This window comes from Stylophora pistillata, chromosome 3, assembly GCF_964205215.1.
Source record: "Stylophora pistillata chromosome 3, jaStyPist1.2, whole genome shotgun sequence".
Lineage (NCBI taxonomy): Eukaryota > Metazoa > Cnidaria > Anthozoa > Scleractinia > Pocilloporidae > Stylophora > Stylophora pistillata.
In genome coordinates, this window is record NC_142521.1 from 24,157,059 (window position 1) to 24,173,594 (window position 16,536).

General features: G+C 37.7%; 1 protein-coding gene across 1 annotated transcript in view; it reads right to left on the bottom strand.

Moving 5' to 3' along the window:
* LOC111337935 (uncharacterized) overlaps nt 1-6,903 on the bottom strand; it is a 42,618-nt gene extending 35,715 nt beyond the window's left edge. The window contains 3 exon segments of the mRNA XM_088753403.1: nt 1,546-1,896; nt 6,352-6,388; nt 6,523-6,903. Coding sequence (XP_088609529.1) covers nt 1,546-1,896; nt 6,352-6,388; nt 6,523-6,591 — 457 coding nt within the window. The 5' untranslated portion in view covers nt 6,592-6,903.
* Between the last annotated feature and the right edge of the window lie 9,633 nt (nt 6,904-16,536).

The following is a 16,536-nucleotide window of genomic DNA, read 5'->3' on the forward strand; positions in this document are numbered from 1 at the left end:
ACGGAGGACGAAGAGCAAATACCGCAAATGCGTGAGCTGACGTCAATTTGAAAGTGTGCGGAGTGATTTTATTAATATATCCGTGGTGCAGTATCTTTGATGCCTTTTCAAATTGCCAAAGATAGCTCCTTTAGAAAATTGTGCTAAATGTGTTCTTCTTTTCAGTTTTATCTCCTGTCTCCTTTTTTGCTTTCCATGCTCTTCCATGCGTTACTTTTCCTCGGAAAACACATCTTGGAATTGTTAAGTGAGAAAGATGGGAAAACATTGGCAAAAAAGGGGAGGAATTTTTTCGATCAGATACAAAAATTTGGAGAAATGAGACTGTCTCGTGCCTGTGAACGAATTGTCTCGACAGGTTTTGTCTATTAACATAAGCTACTTATGAATTTGAGAATACGGAAAGACTTCAGGAGGTCAAGTAAGATCGTCCAATCTTAATGGGAATGGCACCTACGGGAGAAAGTGTCAAATGTCTTACCACGCACCAGATTCATGCTTTCATTGAAAATATTCAATCCAGTTGTGTTATTCAGAGTTTTAAGGCAATACCATAACGAGATTTATACTTTTATCACGAAAAAAGCTCTCTCTTTTTCTAAGAGTACCTCTTTCAACACGCACTCTTGCTAGTTCAATACGAAAAGGGCGAGGATTATGAGCGAACGGTCGAGTTAATTAAGGAGTTCGCTTTGGACCACAAATTCAATCTTTTTGGGAGATTTCTGGGTGAACTTTACAAGAAAGTTGAAGAATCTGGCAACCAGAAATACTGCTGCCGGCAGAAACCACCGGCTGTTTACATCCGTTTTCCCTGAAGACTGATTTAAACTTGCTTGTGTTATGTTAAAGGATTTAATCGATATGAGCTGCTGCAGTAGCCCTAGCGAAATTTTATTATCTCGGTAACTGATGTGATCCCACAGAATCTGAAAAATAATAATATTATGGGTGGTCTACTGAGGATGCGTTACAAATCTGCCAATGGTGTTTTAACTGAATGTTTTTAAACGAATCGGCAAATTTCAAATTTTCTCGGTTGTGTCTTCCTATTAAGCTGTGTTAGCGTCCAAAATGTTAACTTTGAGAAAAAAATTAAATTTTTTATCATAAGAATGTTGAGGGTATCATTGAGTGGCGATTTACGTTCGTCCAATTGCTGAGTGTATGACCGCGTAAACTGTGCGCATATTGGACTGCTTACATTCAAACACGTCCGATAAGTTTGAAAAAGTTTCTACTGGCACTTTAAAATACCGTCTTGCTAATAGTTCAGAAACTAAAACGCGTTTACCTGCTTTAAGTTCAGATTGGGTCATTAACTACGCTTTTTCAGGGGATTTGTATCAAACCGTTTGTTCCTTAAAGGTCAAGTAATAGAACATTTCGGACGGAACACTTAAATCTATTATATAGAAGCAGGTTGTTTTCCGACCTTGTTTATTTTCAGGGATAAGAACTGAGGCAATTCAAATTCTTCTACCCCTTTTAAAATATTTGCCTATTCTCAGAGAAAAACAATAAGGCATTCAAAGCGCGTCTCACCTAGGTACAATTTTACCCCTCCGGCTGTCTCTCCAGTAGAATTCTGTGTAAATCCACCAAGACATGTTGTATCAAACACTCTCTCCCCACAAGTCATGTTCACATCAGTGTGTATTGAGATGTTTCCATTCTGACTCTTTAAACTCAGAGCATACTTCCCGAACACTTTAACTGTTGACCCGTTCCAGAACTCAATGTTACCACTGAACTCTATGTGAGCAACAAGATGGCTGCCATGTGGAGAGCTTCTGTTCTGAATTGTTGAGTTGTAATTAGCACTTGAACTGCAGTTAATGGACGGAGCAGTTGTGTTGATTTCAATAAATTCCCCACTGTTGACTCTCAAACTGCCTGCAGTCAGAAAAGAGAAGCCCAACGGTCATTTATTTTTATTGTATCTCCATATTTATAGGGAGCCATTTGTGCCGAAATTTAAACAGTTATATCACCAGTGTTGCCACTGTTCGTTTGTGCTGAGTAGAAATCGCTACCGCAAAACGTCAATTGTTAATGCTAGTATCGATTGCTATTTATTCTACCGTCGATTGCATCTACCCTTCCATACGGATTACGGAAGCCGATAAGGGACGACCCGAAAATCTTTTTGACATGTAAAAATATATTTTGGCGAGGGAACCTTTGACCAAAGAGCAAAATTTCCGCTTGTGTTATATGTTAAACCATTGAATAAGGGATTCATAATTCCACTAAATTAGTTCATTTTATCGTATTTTGGCGTTTTCGAAATATATCGTAAGGCATCAGCATCATAAACTTATGGGATCGATAAGATGCCGAGATACTGCCCTACAGCATCTTATCGGTCGCATAAGCTTTAGGTATTCAAAACAATGCAACTTTTGATCGCATATTCTTCAACGCATATCCACTAGTTCCATGTTTTTTTTACTGAAACGGAAAAGTAACTGGTGTGAGCAGCAATCATAACTTTTCTACATGTATCTTAAAATTTTCCGATATTTTTGTTCTAAATATTTCAACACCCAAGAGGGATAAGAATGATTTTCATTAAATTGTTTTGCAGCTGCTAACCTTTGAAAAATTGTGTTCTCTGTATGAAATCATAATTAGAGCCCTAATCGTTTAAGGGTCGAGGCCGACAACAAGAAACAAGGATAAATGCAAGTAGCTCGTGCGACAACGAAGTGCGCAGTTTGATCCGTTGAAAAAATCACCCTAGAGACAAGAATCTATTACCATGACTTTCCGGTTTAACACACAAGGTGCATTACAAAACATTGTTGCTCAACATTTTGACCACTGTGATGATGAACATGACTGTCGATAAGAGTACAGACGACGCTAATCCGCTGTCGATTTTTTAATTAACACTAGCGATCGATACTAAAGTCTATCGATCTGCCTCAAAACACCAACAATTTTTGATTAGCGCTTTCTAAACTGGAGTTTTACAATGGCGTGGTGTATCAAAACAAACGATTGAGGTTCAGAACTAACGGTCAGTTGACCTTTTTATAACGGCAAACTAGTGTTATACCTGCTAACTGTGTTATACCTGCAAACTAGCTGGTTCTCACAAAAGCGAATTGCACATGCACAATAAATTTGACTTGAACTTGGACGAAATTAATTTACAATTACGATTTGTTTTACAACTAGCGATTCCTACTTAGCCCGAACCATTGATATTTATTACTGTAAATTCATGTTTTTGGTACAAATAGCTTGCCATACCATAAAGCCCTCAACCTTCGTCTAACAGTGCATCATAGTGCAGCATGTTCACTGCCTCTGGAAGGCAAAAGCTCTGGCTTTTCCCCTTTTATTGTTAAGGAAGTTCGTCATTTTAACCCACAATTCCACTCACTTTGTGCTCACGAACGTAAAACAATTATATCAAAAATGGAAATTTTCAAGGTTATAAAAAAATAAAAGGTTTCTCGACCTCATTGATAAATGAAGAAACTAACTCTTAGTTGATATGTAAGCTACAGTGAGTAAAGGTTTCATTTTCTAAAAGGCAAGATAGTATTCAAACGGACATATTGCGTAGCAACAGAAATGGAAGAAACACCGCTTTAAAGCTGAATATAAACCTTGTCAGGAAATGATAAACCAAAGAATTTTTATAAAACGCCTAGAGAAGAGTTATTACATTAAATTTGTTTGTTAAAGTAGCTAAAGCTCGTAGAAAGCACAATTCCATTGACAGCTTATCGAATAATAACCACAACAGCTTCATCCACGTTCCACTGATATAGATACACTTAACGGACCATAACACCCTCTATGATTTCATCATATTCTCCTCATAAACTATTATCCAATGATCCAGTTTTTAATAATTGTGATTATAAAAATGCGTGCGCTCTGATTGGTCGAGGATTGCGTAATATCTCGCTATAAACAGCTCGAGTGATTATGATTATACCAAGATTACTCAATAGAAAACACAGGTCACCGTGCTCGTCCATTGAATGTAAAATTAAGTCACCATATTCTTGGAATGGGCGCTTGTGTAGTCGCCTAACAACGTGATCCTATGCGCAGTATGATATACGAGGCGCAATGCTAAGGGAGCACCCTAATCTCGTGGCGAGTGTTTTTGTAAAAACATAGGCGGCGATATTGAAATACTCAACACATTTGATAGTGTTTTATCGTTATTCATCCCTTAGGCCAATGAAAAGGAAGGTTGGCTTGTGTAAGTACCTCTAGCCCTTTCTCAGTTTTATTCTTTTGGTTTTCCTTTTTGTAGAAAGGTTGTTTCAATCATCGAATTCGCTTAACTTCTGACGAAAGTTATCTATTTTTTTTGGTTGATAGTGGAAAATAATTGTTTCGCTTAGTAAATAGGCGTTGCCTTTGATGGCAGATATATTATAATGCAATAAATGGCTTGAACCCGGGGATAACATGTGAAAGTGTAGTGTGATCGTCCGCGTGAGTGTAGTCCTAGGAAGGACTGTTGTCGGTTGTAGTGACTGACGTTTCGACACCCTGTGCGGAAGTCATCATCAGAGTCAAGTGAATAGTTGTTGTCAGTAGAATGTTCTACGAACTGAAATAAGAACATTCTACTGACAACAACTATTCACTTGACTCTGATGATGACTTCCTCACAGGTTGACGTAGAACAGTCCTTCTCAGGAATACACTCACCCGGACGATCACACTACACTTTCACAGATATATTTTAATTACACGACTCGTGATTGACATTAATTCCGTACAATGATTTAAAAGTGTTAGCTTATCATGTTTTAAACTAGTTTTCAGAAGAATCAGTAAGAGAGAGAAGTCGGTTTTTATAATCTGTTCGGCGAATCTGCTAACCTGATGTGAGAAACCTGTTTTTACGACCCGCCACAGAAGTAAGTTCCCAATCATGTTTTTCCTGAATTTTGCTACGTGATTAAGATTAAATTTGCGTTTTCCTGATTTCGAATCACAAATGTATTTCTCTTAGATCGAATAATTATTAAAGCTTGGATAATATTGTATGATTTGTGTTGGTCGTCTGAGCTGACCAGTTCCTAGTAAGGAAACAATAATTTTGGGGTCGCTTCTACAAGCCACGCTTTCTAGACGAGCTTTATGCGTTCCTATTTGTGCAGAGAATTATTTTTACACTATAAACAGAATTTGGATTTGGCATAATAATAACCCAGGTCAAAGAAGATGTCACATTTTATAAACAAAGTCCATGAAAGACTTTGCATGACAATTAAGTAGGAAAAATAACAAACTGGTCGAATTAATTAATTTCTTAGAACAGCGAAAACTTTCTTCACGACTTGCTATCACATCAGTAAGATTTTGAAAAGCTAAGTTAGTGTCGCGGAGTTGTTCTTTGAACAGGACTGTGTGACAGAAAGGTCCTAATAGCCTAAACCTGAGAGCGACTTTCTTAAACGATTTGATCAAAACGTCACGCGGACTGACTTCCACTCCAGAACAAGGATGAAATAAGAAATTTAAACTCGTTACTGTGCCCTACTTCTATCTGAAGCAACGCAATTTTGCTAATAACCACATTCATAGTCATCATGTACTTCGCGCGGAAATTTATTTTCCGCTTTAATTTGGAAGTGTTCCAAACCATGGAGGGTTAATTAAAACACCAGCAACGGCCGGGCTGTGATGTTACTTGAAGATCTCTATGTGAATTGTTGGCTGAGATAACTTTGTTTTGAAATTTCACAAAACACTTAAAACCCCATGTAGTTTCTATACTTTACCAAAGTACCTACTATAGTGTTGTGAAGCTGAATATATATCATCGACATATGCCGCCACCTGAATTATTTACCAACATGTCCAACGCTGGGTCCTTTTTCGAAAACAGACACCAAGGAATCGCATTCTGCAGTAACTTTTCTACACTAATTTAGACCCGACTCTTTTCTTTTAAGTTGTACTCGGGAATTTCATCCAAATCAAGACGTGTGTTGAATTATTTAAAATCTCCAAAAACCTTCCAGTTTTTTATTGTTTCCTCGTTTCAGTTGTGTCTCCGTTAATACGCTCATGAAGCGCATAAGGAAAGAAAACTTAGAGATGCAGAGTTATGACAGCATGGATACAAATGTTTCTAAATACGATAGCCTTAGCCTCACCATCGAGCTCAGAGGTTCGTAACAAGCAAACGATAACATCACAAAAAAAAAACCATCGAAAGAAGTCGAAATTTTTCTGCTAGTCAGGTAACGTTTTAAAACTCTTCTATGATATGTTGAGATCTAGGCCAGTCATTTGTCACATTAAACACCATGAAGCCATGAACAGCATTGTCACAGCACCTACATTCTTTCTAATACTTACCGGAGTTTACGAGTGCTTGGAGAGAATGAAAGAAAACCTGCCAAAGGAAAAACGAGGGACGTGAACTACATATTGTCGATTGAACAAGAACAGCTTCCATGAAAAAACCCACAAACATACAAATATATATACAGACAAAAGTGCCAAGCTATAAGATGGCCAAATACAAACCTGAATCGTGATGTAAAAGGTTGCGAAGAACAATGAGATCAATTGTGGCTTCATCGTAACATTCTTCATTTTACCCAAAACCAAAAGATTCGGCTTCACCGCACAAAGCCAAGGTGTTAAATTAATTGTGGAAGTTGCTCATTAGCAAATATAATATGTTTTACCACTGGGCATATAGATATCTCTAGTTAGACATAAGGCAAATAAGACGCACCTGCCAAAAATTGGGTTTTGTCAATTTTAAAATTCAAAATGCAAATAAGGCGCCAAAAATATACTCCAAAAGGGATTTTGAAATATTACAAACCAACTGAGAGATCGCTTAAAAAGGCAAAATCCGCTCTATTCTGAACTGACTTTTGTGCATGTAATAATTATCTTAACGGCAATTCAACAAACGTTGAGTGGATCTACATTCATGACGTTATATGTTGTTGAAACAAATGAATTCTATTGGCTTTGAGGAAAAATTATCTGTCAAACGTATTTCCTTTGAAGCTGTCAATAAATTCGACCGCCGAACGAAAGAGTTTTGTATAATTGCACCTAATCGCCAATCGTTCGATTCCTTGCAAAATTATTTCTTAACAAAGTACACATTGGCCAGGTTCCCATTTATACAAAGTGTAAAAAACAGCTCTCTATTAACAACGCTCTCTGATAACAATGAATAATTTAACAAACTTATCCTCTTTTCCTCAAAAGCAATATAGGTTTTCTGGATTCGCGTCTTTCCATGACTTAGGCTTTTCATTTGACCATAATCTTTTTAACTTGCGGAAGTTTGTCTTAAATAAAAAAAATTGCCGAGAACTGTGACTCTCGTGTGTAAACATCTTCAACTGTCTTCCTACGCTCGAAGTCGATTTATATCATGTCAGCATTTAAAGATTTGCCAAAAGTGTTGTACTTCCTTTCATAGTCTGAGTTGTTGGTTATTAGACACTCTCAAGGAGTTCAAACAGTCTTTTTTTGTATTACAAGATTTGATAAAAACGGTCAGGTCTTATGTAGATTACTCATGCTAACGTGAATGTTATGTTCATTCAAATCCTCCTAAGAAAGTTCCTGCCATTCAGCAAAACAGTTTGTTGGTGAGACGGAAATTGAGTAAAAAGATCGGATGATTTTTGACGATCTCATCTTCAGCTTCTTCGGCGATACGTGACTTCTAAAATTTATTTCCCAGTGCTTTTGATGCATTAATCTAAAATGTTTTCAATGGTTTCAATATGTTATTTGGTATATTTATGACTTTAAGAAACTTCCTGCATCCAGATCCCAAGGGGAATTCCTCATTTTGTAAAGGAAAATTAAAATGTTCTGTTTTTAGATATGATATGACGCTTATGAACAGTTTGACAGCTTTAAAAGCACGTAATACCATTAGCAAACCTTACAGAAGTAATAAAAAAAACTGGTAGAGCTTGAAAGAAAATTATTAAATGTCAACCATCGTATTTGGAAACAAACAGACTTCCCAAACTCTTGAAAAGGACTCACAAACACGTTTTAAGATAATTGTGTTGATGACGCAGCTCTTTGATGTTTAATTTAACATGGTTTAATTATTAAAATGGTCGTCTTACTCAGTTTCATAATTGCATCTGATAACGAAACGTAGGCAATATGGATTTCGGATTCAAGAGAAAATACTTGAAGTTGAGTTTGTAGATTGTGGATGTAGTGTGACGATATTCTCTACTCGGGCATTGGCGCTTTAAGCGATTCAACAAGTTTATTTTAACCGAACTTCCGGTGTAATTAAGAGATCGACACAACAGACATTTACATATCTAAAAAAAAGTTGGTTTGGAAAGTCCAGCAGAAAGAATTCTATAGACCACTTTCATAAATGGCTGCCGTATTCTTTTGTTTAAATTTAAACTAGCCCTACTGGCCTCGCTTGAGATAATGTATTCTTTTGAATTTTGTACTGGAGAAGAGGCCAGTGGGGCTAATTTAAATTTAAACAAAAGAATATTAATCCGGCAGCCATTTATGAAAGTGGTCTTTTAGGGAGCTTTATCATATATAATGGGCAACTTATTGAATGTTTACCCCAAAGCAGCGCAGTTGAGGTACTTTCTTTGAATAAAACTCATCCAGTATCAAAAGCGAAAAATTACAAATATCCTTTCGAATAATTTTTTTTCGCCATAGCAACTATTTTTGTCATCTTTTTTTTTTCTTCGGCAGAGAACAGATGTTAGGAGGTTGCTGCTATTATTATCATCTTAATGGTTCACGGAGGGACAAAAAAACACAGGCAAATTGCTCGCTGGTAAACGAATTGTCTGGGCCTAACCTTAGTGCTAAAGTTGATAGTTTCAAAGATCTAAAACTCCTTCCTTCCCACCAAACATTTCTTCTCACGATTGTTTTGATAAAGCGGTGAAAAAACAAACAGTGCATACTAGATGATAATCTTATCACGTGTCTCCTTGACAACGTATTTCATAAGCAAACTTTTTAATGCTTTAGAAGTCTAATCGTAAAAACGCTCCAAAACACTGGCGATTGTGAGGCCCCGTCTCCGGTATCACGATTGGATGTATAAAAAAGGAATTGACATGATGTCGTTGATCGGTATCTTTGAAGGCAATAAGCTAGTCCAATATTTTCAGAGCAGAGAAAACCGGCACCGGAAAGACATCTTTATCATTGTCTGACCACATCGCAAATGTCATGATCACATTTGCAACGACGCTATTTGCCTTTTGAAGACATGCCTCAATTCCAGTCTGACGTTCACTAATACTGTTGAAACGGCTCTCTTGTTGCCATGAATAACACGACAAATGTAGATTCAGTATACGGAGAAGAATCACCATTTGATTACAGTTACGTAATGATTCGATTTAGCACCCGGGGCGCTTATTTACTTATGGTACCTCGTGGGAAGGTGTGTTGGAAACAGGGCGCTTATCAGGGACAGGGCGCTTATTATTATTATTATTATTTTTTTTTTTTTTTCGGATGATTCGTGCGGACGTGTTGACGTGTTTTCCGCAAATTTTTTTAACTTTATTTAAACTCTTTTAACTTTATATCCTCGCTACTGCCTCTTTAAAAGTATATTATACCAAGGAAATGTATACGAGGGTAGGATTTATCCGCTGCTGATTATTCCTGGCAAGAGAAGCAAGGTAAAACTATCGAAATAGCTTCAAAAGCTACCAGCCATGTCAAGTCAGGCGAGAAAGCTGAAAGTAAAATGGACAGAACAAATGAACTAAGATGTTTTGGAGTGCAAGAAAAAGGCGCTGGAGCTTGTTTCTTCGGAGAATCCTCCTTGGAATGAGAGTGGAAGGAAGAGAGGATATATTGGCGTTATGAAAGAGTTGTGGGATGATATGGGATACAAGAACTTACATTTGAAGAGCCAAAACTTACGGGACCAAGCTTCGAGGCTAGAGAAAATAAGAGATAATGGAACAGATCTAACCATCAAAGAGAGAAGAGTCAAGGATTTGGGGAATATCACATTTACAAGTGAATATTCTAGTAAGGAAAATGTTGAAAATGAAAGTCAAAACAACCAAAAGGATAGGGAAAATGGAAATGCTAATTATCCAACAAGAGGCTTGAATTTACATAACGCAGAGCCACAGCAAACCCCAGAGGAAAACAGAGTTACAATGGGTGATTGGCCGGATGTGTCTGATGATGTTCCTGGGTGTTTACCCAATTACGAGACTGTCAACGTGCCAGTATCGGTTATTTGGGGCCGAAATTCCAACGGGGAAATTAAAACAATCACCACTGCTACCACTGATGATGCATACAATGAAGTAACAACTTGGAGAAAAAACACTTTCTTAGTTCCATACGGTAAAAATGGTCGCGACTTTATCGACCAGTTAATGAAACACATTGACGATTGGATCATCCATGCAACACCTTGCGCTAAAAGCCGCTATTGTTCTTCTCGCTGTTGCGCTACAAAAGCCTGGTCAGAGATCTAAAGCAAACCAGCGACTCCCGAAAGACCTGGCAGACTATAAACGAGCTAACTTCTCGAAAATCTGGGAAAACGCCAGTGGCGTCACTAAAAGTGAACGGATTAACGATAACTAATCCGTTGGAGCTATCAAACGAATTCAATAACCACTTTGCTAATATTGGTCCAAAACTTGCCAGTGAGATAAATAGACCGGTTCACGCTCTTGAGTGCATGCTGGGTAATTAGGGCAAGCAAATCCAAAATGGCGGATACGAACAACACTCTTTTGCTCGATCTGAATACTTATAGTTCAATATAGAAGTCACAGCTACATTTTGAGCTCTTTATGTTATTGCCATCTCGCTCAAAAGTCGTTGACAGTTCAATATCCCAACAACACGATCATGGCCACGCACCTCGAAGATTTTTTGGAACTTTCATGTGGGGAATTGCAGTTTTATCTTAAACAGCGAGGTTTGCCCTCTGGAGGGACACACTCGGATCTTGCTGCTCGTGCTTTGGTAGCTTTTGAACATAAAACGCCTATTCGAGATTCGGCCGAAAGCCAAGCCAAGTCACTACAAAATGAACATGTAGAACTACTACGCACATGCGGTATAAAGGATCCGTTATCCATGGTCGATTGGGAGGACTGTGTAACAAAGTGGCCGCATACAAACATTGGTCAAATATTCTCGTTTATACTTGGAAAAAAAGCTTTCGACACTGACTATATTGGTCAATATAAAATCAGAAAAGCGTATTCATACTTTAAAAGTGGTTTTGTGCACACTGTATACTCAAAAACAATTCATGGACAAGACAAAGTTCTGTTGTTTGCATCTGTCACTCCATCTCAAAGAATTCGCGAAGAACCTCATAAAGTGTGGATAATTTGTAAATCTCCCGGTGAAATTCTTGGGGCATATTGTAGCTGTACAGCTGGATACAGTCAGTGCTGTAATCATGTCATAGCCCTTTTATATAAAGTTGAGTTTGCCAACCAGAAAGGTTTCACAGATCCTTCCTGCACAGATAAGGCATGTGTGTGGAATAATACTAGCAAGAAAGACATCCAACCCATGAAATTAAAGGACATGGTGTTCCAAAGCCACAAGGTAGTCAAAGAAAACCCAAGTTATGCTATTAATAGCAAGGAAAAACAGAACTTTGATCCTCGGCCAGAATCCTTGAGGGTTGTTACCGAAGAAAGCAAGCAAAAGTTTCTAGCTTCTCTTCGAAACATAAATCCTGATGCTGTCATCCATATTTCATATGCACCACCAACTTCTGATGATGTTCCCCCATCACTACAAATTATAGCTGATGATATATCCTCTAAAAACAATGGTGTAGATGCTGATGAATTAGTGAGACAATTTCTGGAACAATTATCTTTCAATGACAGTAGCATTAAAGAATTAGAAAAGGCCACAAGGGATCAGGCTAACTCCAGTATATGGAAAGAGCAAAGAAAAGGTAGAATAACTGCATCTCATTTTCATGAAGTATACACAAAGACAAAAACAATTCTTAGAAAAAGAAAGCCAAATTGCAAAGTAACACCTCTTCTTGAGCGAATTTTAGATTGTACCGATCTGTCAATGATACCTGCCATTAAATGGGGAAGAGAACATGAGAGAGATGCTGCTGCATCATTCTTTGCACAAGAATCCAAAAAACACAAAAATGCAAAGCTTCAGACTTGTGGCTTGTTTATATCTAAAACTTACCCTTTTGTGGGAGCTACCCCAGATGGTATTTTTCACTGCGATTGCTGTGGTCATTCTTGTATTGAGTATAAATGTCCATACTCACTTGCAGACATGAAATTTGATGAGCATTGGAACAATACAACTTATCTAGAATTAGTGAATGGGAATATCATGCTCAAGAGAACCCACAGTTATTATTACCAGATACAAGGACAAATGGCCCTAACAGGATGTCCTAAAACCTTTTTTGTTGTTTGGACTCCACTTAGTGGTGCTCATATTGAAATTATTGAGTTTGATTTAAAACTGTGGCAAGATATCATACCAAATCTAACAATTTTTTTCAAGACTTATGTTGCTAGGGTGTTGCTAGGTACTAGGCCTATTTATTATTGTGCTGTCTGTGAAAAACCCTGTCTTGAGCCAGATGAAATTGAATGTGATGATGAAAACAGTGTTCAGTGTGAATGTTGTATGCTATGGTTTCACTGGGCCTGCTCAAATTTTGAACAAGAATCAACATTCATTTGCAGATTTTGCAATGAACAAGCAATAGATAATGATTAAAATTATAGAGTGGAAGCAATATGACCTCAACAAACTACTAAATAGTACAAAATAGTGCGGATGAAACCAAAACATTATAGTATTTAGTATTACTAAAGTTTCAAAGTTATTGTTTGAACATTGTTGTAGCTATATACAAACATGTTTGTGTAATTCCATAAAGGAATTGTATTCTAGAAGATGTGTAAATAAACTTGACTACCATAGCTTATAACCTGTGAGAAAATTGAATGGGAACATTTTGGACTGGTACAAAATGCAAACATAATTGATGAAATGAAATCTATGTACTCAAAGGCTTTTTCATATTACATATTGCTGCACAAATGATGATTATGTCATCCAAATGGGAAAGAATGCTAATGGGAATTTCTTGCTTTAACATAGCAAAGTCTTTAATTCGCTTGATAGCCTGCTCGACATAAATCCGTACATTAGCAATAAGTGATGTGTTCCTAACATCAGCACCTGACATCTGGAGATTGGAATGCTTGGAGGGTGGAATTGTTAGAGAACATTGGTAGTATGCTAACAGGTCATGAATCTTGAATCCCCTGTCTGCCATAACTTGGTCATGTGGCTGAAGATAGTTTAAGAAACCACTGTTTTCTACAATAAAAACATCAGATGACCTCCCACTGAAGGTCTCAGAGACAAATGATATGTGGCCATTTGGTGTTATCCCTATCAAAAACTTTAACGTGTAGTGTTGTTTGTAATTTGACCAACACATTGCCGCATTCTCTAAGCTTGATGGGGTTTCAGAGAATAGTTCTGTGCAGTCAATGATGACTCTACACTTTCTGTAATATCGTCGAAACATATCAGGCATATTTCTTTGAATTAAATACCTATCTGGCCAGGAAATCATCCACTTTAATTCTTTAGACATCAGCTTAACCCAAGTGGTAAAGACAGAGCTGACAGTCGCCTCGGAAACTTTGAACCTTAAAGCCAGATCAAATACAAAGAGTCCTAGCTTGATTCGCATCATGGTTAGCAAAAACTCTTACTCCAAGGTTAGAGCTCTCTGTACATTATTTGACCTGGGCTTGGTGGTGTCCTTCAAAGCACTTTCTTTGTCTCCTTTCCAGTAGTGCATACACATGGCTTTTTCAAAGAGTGTATTAAACATCAATTGAAATGTTTCTACGTTAGGGAATCCAGTGAAACGCTGGACATCTTGCTCTGTTGTTAAATCAGCAAACTTCATACTTCCGTATGTTAGCGGATTTATTATCAAGCATTGAGTTCCTTCTTCTTTGAAGCTTGAGTTATTGGATGCCTCAGCAGTAGAGACAACTTCGTGTCTTGCCACAAGCTTTCTTTTCTTGGGTGAAGGTTTGTTAGAGTCACTTGGCACCATATACAAAGTTGGAGTTGGTGAGGAGTACGTTGGCTTTCCATATTGAAAGTGATTCGAACAAACAGTCTTGTAGTTGCCGGGTTCGAATCCAACAAGTCCTTTGGATATGCTGGCAATCCATTGGGCTCTTTTCTTTGGATCCTTCGGAATAAAATGCCAGCGAAGATTTTCGACATGTGACCGTTTCACTATCTTTTTTGGATATCTTGAGTCGTTGTTACAACCTCCAACACAACATCGGTAGTTAACCATTATATATCTTATTTTTTGACGCATTAAAATCGAAAATACAGAGCTCAAAATGTAGCTGTGACTTTTATCTTGAACTGTCAATACTAAAAATTGCGACCAGTTCTGAAACAAAGCCGATATTCATTAAGTATTCAGATCAAGCAAAAGAGTGTAGCCGAGCGTGTCCGCCATTTTGGATTTGCTTGCCCTAATTACCCAGCATGCACTCAAGAGCGTGAACCGGTCTAAATGGTAGCTATCAAAGATATCTTACCGCAACAGATAAACGGTTTAAGCTCCAACCCACCAATCCAACTAAAGTATTTTCACTTTTAAATAAACTAGACAAGTCAAAGGCAACAGGCCTTGACAAAATATCTGCTAGGCTTATCAGGGAATGTGCTGATCTCATTTGTGTGCCGATATGTGATATTTTCAATCAATCTATTAGCCAAGGGACGTTCCCAGACGACTGGAAATATGCAAGGATTACCCCTCTTTATAAACAAGGTGACCGCGGTGATGCTAACAATTACCGCCCAATATCGGTGATTCCAATAATGGCGAAGGTGTTTGAAAGGATAGTTTATGAACAGTTATATGCCTATTTGGAAGAGCACGATATTTTATGTCAAAACCAATCAGGGTTTCGTGCTAATCATTCAACTGTAACAGCTTTGTTGGAAGCGACAGATTCTTGGGCATATAATAGTCCTTTTTACAGTTCCCGGCGCCATATTGAATGTGTAACCGCGCAAACATGATAGCGAGGTTAGTGTTGAGTCGCGTTGCGAGCTCTAGTGAGAGTTTAGTGAAATGTGGTGGTGCTCTGTCCTTTTCATCGAGATATTTCGACAATGAACGATACTTTCCCTACGCAGGATATTCCTCCTTCTTCTTCGAAAAGAAGAGGAAGACACTGTGCCGCTTTTTGGTTGTGCTAATAGCTATTATGACACAACAGGCAATCCAACAGGTCTGCATTTCTTCTAGTTTCCGAATGACTTCCAGCAGCGAATCAGATGGTGCAATCTCCTGAATCGCCAGCATGCAAAGAACGGATTCTTCATCACAAAATCAACTTCTTTGTGCTCAGAACATTTCAAAAAAGAAGACATGCGAAAAAACGTGGGCAGGTCGCTGGAAATTGGTGAAAGGTTTATAATGTTTGTACGGTTGTTTTGTTGCTTGGATACCAAAAGAAAATGGAGCTTTGATTTTCGGTATTGTAGTGTTTATGCTGGGATTTTTTTCTCCTCAGTAAAAAGGTGACATTTATATTTCTTTGTGCACTGTGGTCTTATACGATATCTGTGAACTGAATGTAAAATTATAAAATTATAATGTAAAATTAAAACGTAAAATTAAAAATTTAATAAAATCATGAGTTTAATTATTATATATATGGGCAGAACCATCTCGATTAAACTAGTCAGTACCGAAAAAAACACGGAAAATGCCTGCTTAAAGGGTCCCAGTAGCAACTGTGACAACTCAAGAAGAGTCATTTGAAGTTGAACAGGAATTATTTCCCCAAGAAGTTGAAGCAGCTGTGTCAACTGTCAATGCTGCTTCATCTTCACCAGCCCTGCAACAATCAGATGTTCTTAAGCTGCAACGGGAAATAGAGCCACTGCAAGTACAATTAGCTGACTTGAAAGAAAAACTAAGTGAAGTTGAAAATGAGGGGGATATTTATTGGCGTGCCAATTTTCAATTGACAAAATTAAAGATGAGTCTGCGGTTCTATTTTATACTGGTTTCCCAAACTATGGAGCACTCATAAGCTTCTATAATTTTATTGACCCAGTGCTGGCAAAGATGCAGTACTGGAAAGGAGAGAAATTGTCGAAAGAGAGTCAGCCATACCAAACAGATGATAACAGAAGTAAGCCGGGGCCTTCAAGAAATTGTCATTCTAGGATGAATTTTTGCTCATACTTATGAGACTAAAGGCTGGGTTATTTGTACAAGATCTTGCTGATAGATTTGGGATCAGCAAGAGCCTGGTGTCCAGAATCTACATTACATGGATTAATCTTAACTATGTGGAACTGAAAGAACCTTTCCCATTTCCAGCACAAGAACTTGTTCACAAAAATATGCTGCAAGAGTTTGCTCAATATGCAACAACTAGGATTATTTTAGACTGTACAGAACTGTTTATTTTTTCTCCTGTGAATAATAAT